This window comes from Helianthus annuus, chromosome 9 (genome assembly GCF_002127325.2).
Source record: "Helianthus annuus cultivar XRQ/B chromosome 9, HanXRQr2.0-SUNRISE, whole genome shotgun sequence".
In the NCBI taxonomy this organism is placed as follows: domain Eukaryota; kingdom Viridiplantae; phylum Streptophyta; class Magnoliopsida; order Asterales; family Asteraceae; genus Helianthus; species Helianthus annuus.
The window spans coordinates 86842879-86848552 of NC_035441.2; the positions used below are offsets into that span (position 1 = coordinate 86842879).

Genomic DNA, 5674 nt, shown 5'->3' on the forward strand with positions numbered 1-5674 from the left:
TTAAGTTTAGTAAAATAAAGGGTAAAATGGTCTTTCTATAATTTAATTTTAATAAATTAAATTAAAATGGGTAAATTTGCAATTTTACTGGTTAATAGAGAGGAAATATGCAATTTAATTTTTGGCTTGGGTATATTTGCAATTTCAAAGTTTTTTAAGGGGAAATATGCAAAAAACCTTTAAAACATTAAGTGGTACGATGATACTATAGTGGTCGTCAGAAATCCAAATTTTCTGTTAAAAAAAAGGAATACTTGTATTTGATCTATTTTTCAAAAAAACTTGCATTTGATTTTTTTTCGTAGGAAGAATAGGCCAAACGTGTTTTGCTAGATAAAATATTAGTTTGGTATTTAATTATGTGTAAATTAAGTAATGCGGGATGGAAGCTTGTTGGAAGTCTGCAATATCATTAATGTCGAAACAGCGTTGAACGAGACCTTCCTCCCACTTGATAAACAACCCTTTTGTTTCACACGTTTTCACAAATTTGCTTTCTTTTGAACGGTAACAAAGATATCGTTGACTACAGCGTTGACCACCGCCGGTAAGATGACTGATGCCACATCATCCTTCTTCACCCCTTCACCTTTCCTCGATTCATCTCACGAAAACTCCGTTTTTCCATCTCCAGGTACTCTCTCTCTCATATTCAACCGTTTTCTCTCTCTAACATATCTAATCGTGTTTATTGATTTGCTCAGGCACTGAAGATGGAGTTTTGGAGACGAAATTGAAAAATCAACGAAGAAACACCAGCAATTTCGCCTACCGAGTTCGAGATCACGGTAAAATCTCAATCATAGATAGATTCTAGAGGTTTAATTGAGCTTTAGTAGGGACGAGCAAATGGTACCCGGTACCGGTACCGAATTTATCGAACCGGGTACATTTTCGATACCGATTCGGTACCGACTTTTGATATTTCCGGTACCAGTCCGGTACGGTACCGGTTTTTACCCTAAAATACCGGTTCGGTACCAGTACTTTCGGTTCTGGTAGTACCGGTCGGTACCGAGCTCATCCCAAAGCTTTAGAAACTCTTTTTAAGATGATAACCACAGACTGCCGGATCTTCAACTTTTAAACAGGTGCCGAAAGTTTTTAGGAAAAAAAAATTAGGGGGCAAGAGTCGATACATGTAAAATTTTTGGTAAAATTTACATTTGGAAGCGAACAAACAGAAGGAAATAGAGGATCAAAATCAATTTTTGAGATAATAAGCACAAATTGTTAGCTTATGTTTATGTAACTGCCGCTCAAAAATCGATTAAAAATCGATTTGAGCATCAGAAACGTTTTTTTTAGATAAGAATCATTAATTTCTAGCTAATGATTATGAAATTACTTCTCAAATGGTATTTAGGGCTAGTTTTTCAATCACAGATCGATTTAAGCATCAGTTTGAGATGTAACCACAGATTATTAGCTAATGTGCGTTCTCAAATTGACATTTAGGGCTAGTTTGTTGAGATGTTTTGTGTAATATTGTGAATTTGCAGTGAAGATGGGGCCAAAATTATCGGAAACGTTGAAGGGGAAGCTGAGACTGGGGGCGAAAATCATACAAAAAGGGGGGAGGGAAAACATATTCAAGGAAGTATTTGGGGCGAATGATGGAGAGAAATTGTTGAAAGCTTCACAATGTTATTTATCAACAAGTGCAGGTCCAATTGCTGGGATATTGTTCATCTCCACTCAAAAGCTTGCCTTCTGCAGCGAAAGATCAATCAAATTGCGTTCTTCAAATGGGGATCTCATTCGAAACCCTTACAAGGTAATAACAATATTATTAATATTTGCAAATTAGATTTTAGTAAGTTACGACTCTTTGGCTGATAATAATAATCGTTACGGACAATCTAAACAATAACACCCTGAACTTCCACTTTCGTTGTCCAAGGCAATCCCACTTTCGTTTTTAACACTCGATTTCACCCACATGGATGATTTTGAGCAAATTGATGAACCGTGCTTTCCTTGTGAGTGAAATCGACTGAAAATTAAGTTTAAATCTACGATGATTAGGTGGGATTGTCCTTTACAATGAAAGTGAAAGTAAGAAGTGGCACTAGTTAAATTGCTAGTTTGGAGTATTATCGGTCTTTTAGATTACTAATATTAAATTTCTCTAATCTATTTTATTTAAATGACTATTTTTCTTAACAAATTCATCCCTAGTAATGAGACATGCGACTTTGGACCACTTTATGTCCGTGTAGCGGATTAACTTTCATTAATAGGGACTTAAAGTTACGTGACATATGTTCTTCTTTGGCGTATCATGTGCCATTAATTCTCTTTTAAATAGAAGTAATGTCATAACTAAAATATGAAGTTGAGATGAAGTGACATGGCCGTATAGAACACTTGTATAAATGTAGTATAGACAATATATAAGTGGAGTTTTTCTGGTAGAGAGTTGCTCTAAACTGACTCCCCACAAAAGTCGATTTTGTTAGGAAAGGTATGTCTTCGATTGCCAATGATTGTACAAGGTATAAATTTTTTAAAAAATATTCTTATTTAAAAAACGTATCTATATATTTTGGAAAACTTTGTTAAAACTATAGATAAATGTATAAAAAATTTGTAAAAAAAAACTCATCCAATACGACCCGTATAGACCTATACGACCCGTATAAGTCGAGTCAACCAGACAAAATCTGACGCATCAGTGTTTATTGGAGATTGGAAAGGCAATACGAACCGTATAGGCCTATACAGCCGGTATTGAAGGTGTCGATTTAAGGATTCAGGGTGTGCCGATAATACGACCCTTTAACAAACACATAAAATTAACCATATTCATGAGTTTCTCTAGTGTAGTTTATGTGAAGAAATGGTTGTTAAAAAGTGGTGAATCTAGTACCGGTGTTGGGTGAAACTAGCATTTAATACTAATAAAATGTTTTATGCGTTAAATACATATTTGACACTCGAGTGATGCTGATTTAACGAGTAACTAGAAGCGTGACATGAGTACTTTTTTTGGATGTAATACCGTTAACCTTGTAATTTACTTGTTGTTTGTAGGTATTGATCCCAACGAACAAGATCAAAGAAAGTAATGAGAGGGAGAATGTGGAAAACCCAACACAAAAATACATACAAATAGTTACGGATGATGACTTTGAGTTTTGGTTTATGGGTTTTGTAAGATACGAGAAAGCATTTCAAAATCTTAGGAAGGTTGTTTCAAAATAGGCGAACTTTTATGATTGTAGTTTGTATGGTTTCGTTTCTTTTGTACAAATTTTATGCATTAATCTATTTTTTTAGGATCATGCTAATCACACACGCCAAAATAATTTTCACACCCCTAAGCGCTCCGCTTTGGCCATAGCGCGGCGCTTAGGGCGACAAAAGGTGATACGAGGTTTCGAATGACTGACTGAGTGACAGACTGACAGACATAAAGGGTGACTAGGTTTCAGTCACCCCGTGAACCCTAAGCGCCGCGCTTTGGCCATAGCGCGGCGCTTCGATCCCAAATTCTGGCTTTAAATCACTAGCCAGACAACAGATTCATCACTCGAATAGTTTTCGGGCCTTGTTTTCTGTCGATCTTCTTTGCTCTATTAGTTAATTTTTTTGAAAAAACGATGTCGTGGTTCAGTAACTATCTTTTCGGTGATTATTCTGACGAGTCGGTTGTTCCTGATTCTTACGAGGGGACCGCTATTTCTGACTCGTTTGAGAAACCGGTGTCGTCCAACTTGAGGGAGACAGAGGTTGTATCTGGCATTCGTTATCGTGATAACACGGTGCAGCTGGATTTGAATACCCCTGTGGAGGACCCTTACGCACAACAAGGTTATTCGAATTTCGGTTACGGTGGCGACTATAGCTTTGTACAGCAGGAGTGTTATCCAAACGACAGTTACGGTTGTCATCAAAGTTATTCAAATTTCGGTTACGGTGGCGAGCAAAGCTTTGTACAGCAGGAGTGTTATCCAACCCAGAGTTACGGTTGTGAACAAAGCTTTGAACATCAAGTCTATTCGAATGTCGGTGACGATGGTGAGCCGGAGGATGCGTCTGTTGACGAGGAAGGTTGTTACCCGGTTACATTTTCGTTTGATACAACGCAGACCTTTTCGTCACGTAAAGAGATGGTGCGTTGGGTACAAGACACGGCAAAAGACAATGGTTACCTCATTGTGACAAAGAGGTCGAATAAAAGAGGAGAGAATTACAAGATTTGGTTTCAATGTACTTTTGGCGGGGAGCATAAGAGTGTAGCTACACAGAGGAAAACGGGTAGCAAGAAAATAGGCTGCCCGTTCGAGATGATCGGGTTTTCGGAATCATCCGGAAGTGTTTGGAGGATCGAGGTGACGAAGGCGAAGCATAACCACACTCCCATTGAAAACTTCGAGGGTCACGCGTATGCGAGAAGGCTTTCTTCGGAGGACAAAAAACTGGTTAAGGAGTTGGCAGAGCAAGATATTCGCAACCAAAGTATTTGGCGAACGCTGACAAAAAACAATCCGGCTAGAAAGCTTATTCCGAAAGATATACACAACGCTGTTCAGAAGATCAACGCCGAAAAAAATGTAGGTAACTCTCCGATGCAAAAACTTGAAAACATTCTTATCGAAAAAAATTACACTTATTACATGCGCACGAATGAGATATCGAACGAAGTTGAAGACGTCTTCTTTGTTCACGAAAAATCATTCATTATGTGGTGTGCCTTCCCGCATGTGCTAATTATTGACGCCACATACAAAACGAACATGTACAACCTGCCATTTGTTCAGGTCGTAGGCATGACGTCGACAAACAAATCGTTTACGGCTGCTTGTGCTGTAATTTCCGCCGAGAAGTCAGAGAACTACCTATGGGTGTTGCAGAGGATCAAGTCTATGCTGGCAGGATGTATGGAACCGCGCGTGATTTTAACAGACAGGGATTTTGCGCTAATGAACGCGTGTGAACAAGTTTTTCCAAAAGCGCATAAGTATCTTTGTCGGTTCCATATTCAACAAAATATTAATAAGAACAGCAAGAGGAAATTCTCTGACAAGGAGTGGAAAGAATTCGTACGTACATTTTGGACATTGTGCGAGTCTACGACCGAGGAAATATACATGTATAACTTGGAAAACTTTGAAGCACAGCTGAAAGAAGCTGACCGTGAACGTGAGTATTTCTTACATAATTATGTTCAAATTTTATATAATAACAAAAACTGACTATTTACGTTTTTTAATTTTAGAGGTTTATGATTATATGAAGAAATCCTGGTTGGATCCGTACCGTGAAAAGTTTGTATCTTGCTGGATTAACCAAACTATCAACTTTCGCCAGACTACGACCAACAGGGTTGAGAGCATGCATGCAACATTAAAAAGTCACTTTCCAAGTCATCGCAACACACTGGATAAACTTGTACTGTATGTTGATCATGTTGTTGCTAAACAATACACCGAGATTAGAAATACCTTTGAAACAAGCCTCAGAAAAGTGATGACGCACCACAAGAATCAGCCCATGCTTGCATATATTCTCAGAAAGGTTTCAATATATGCGATTGAGCTTTTGAGTATGGAACTAAAGCGTAAGGAAGACGGGTTGAGAGCCTACGGTGCAAGCTGTGGTTGCCAACTTTTTACCAGCTGTGGTTTGCCATGTGCCTGTCGTTTGGAAAAGTTGGAAAATAAAGGTA

General features: G+C 38.1%; 1 protein-coding gene across 1 annotated transcript; it reads left to right on the forward strand.

Moving 5' to 3' along the window:
* The first annotated feature begins 375 nt into the window (after window positions 1-375).
* Window positions 376-3293, forward strand: LOC110877960 (GEM-like protein 4). Its single transcript, XM_022126185.2, has 4 exons — window positions 376-634; window positions 705-788; window positions 1503-1777; window positions 3037-3293. The coding sequence occupies exons 1-4, from the start codon at window positions 553-555 to the stop codon at window positions 3205-3207; spliced, it is 612 nt and encodes a 203-aa protein (XP_021981877.1). The 5' UTR covers window positions 376-552; the 3' UTR covers window positions 3208-3293.
* The last annotated feature ends 2381 nt before the right edge of the window (window positions 3294-5674 follow it).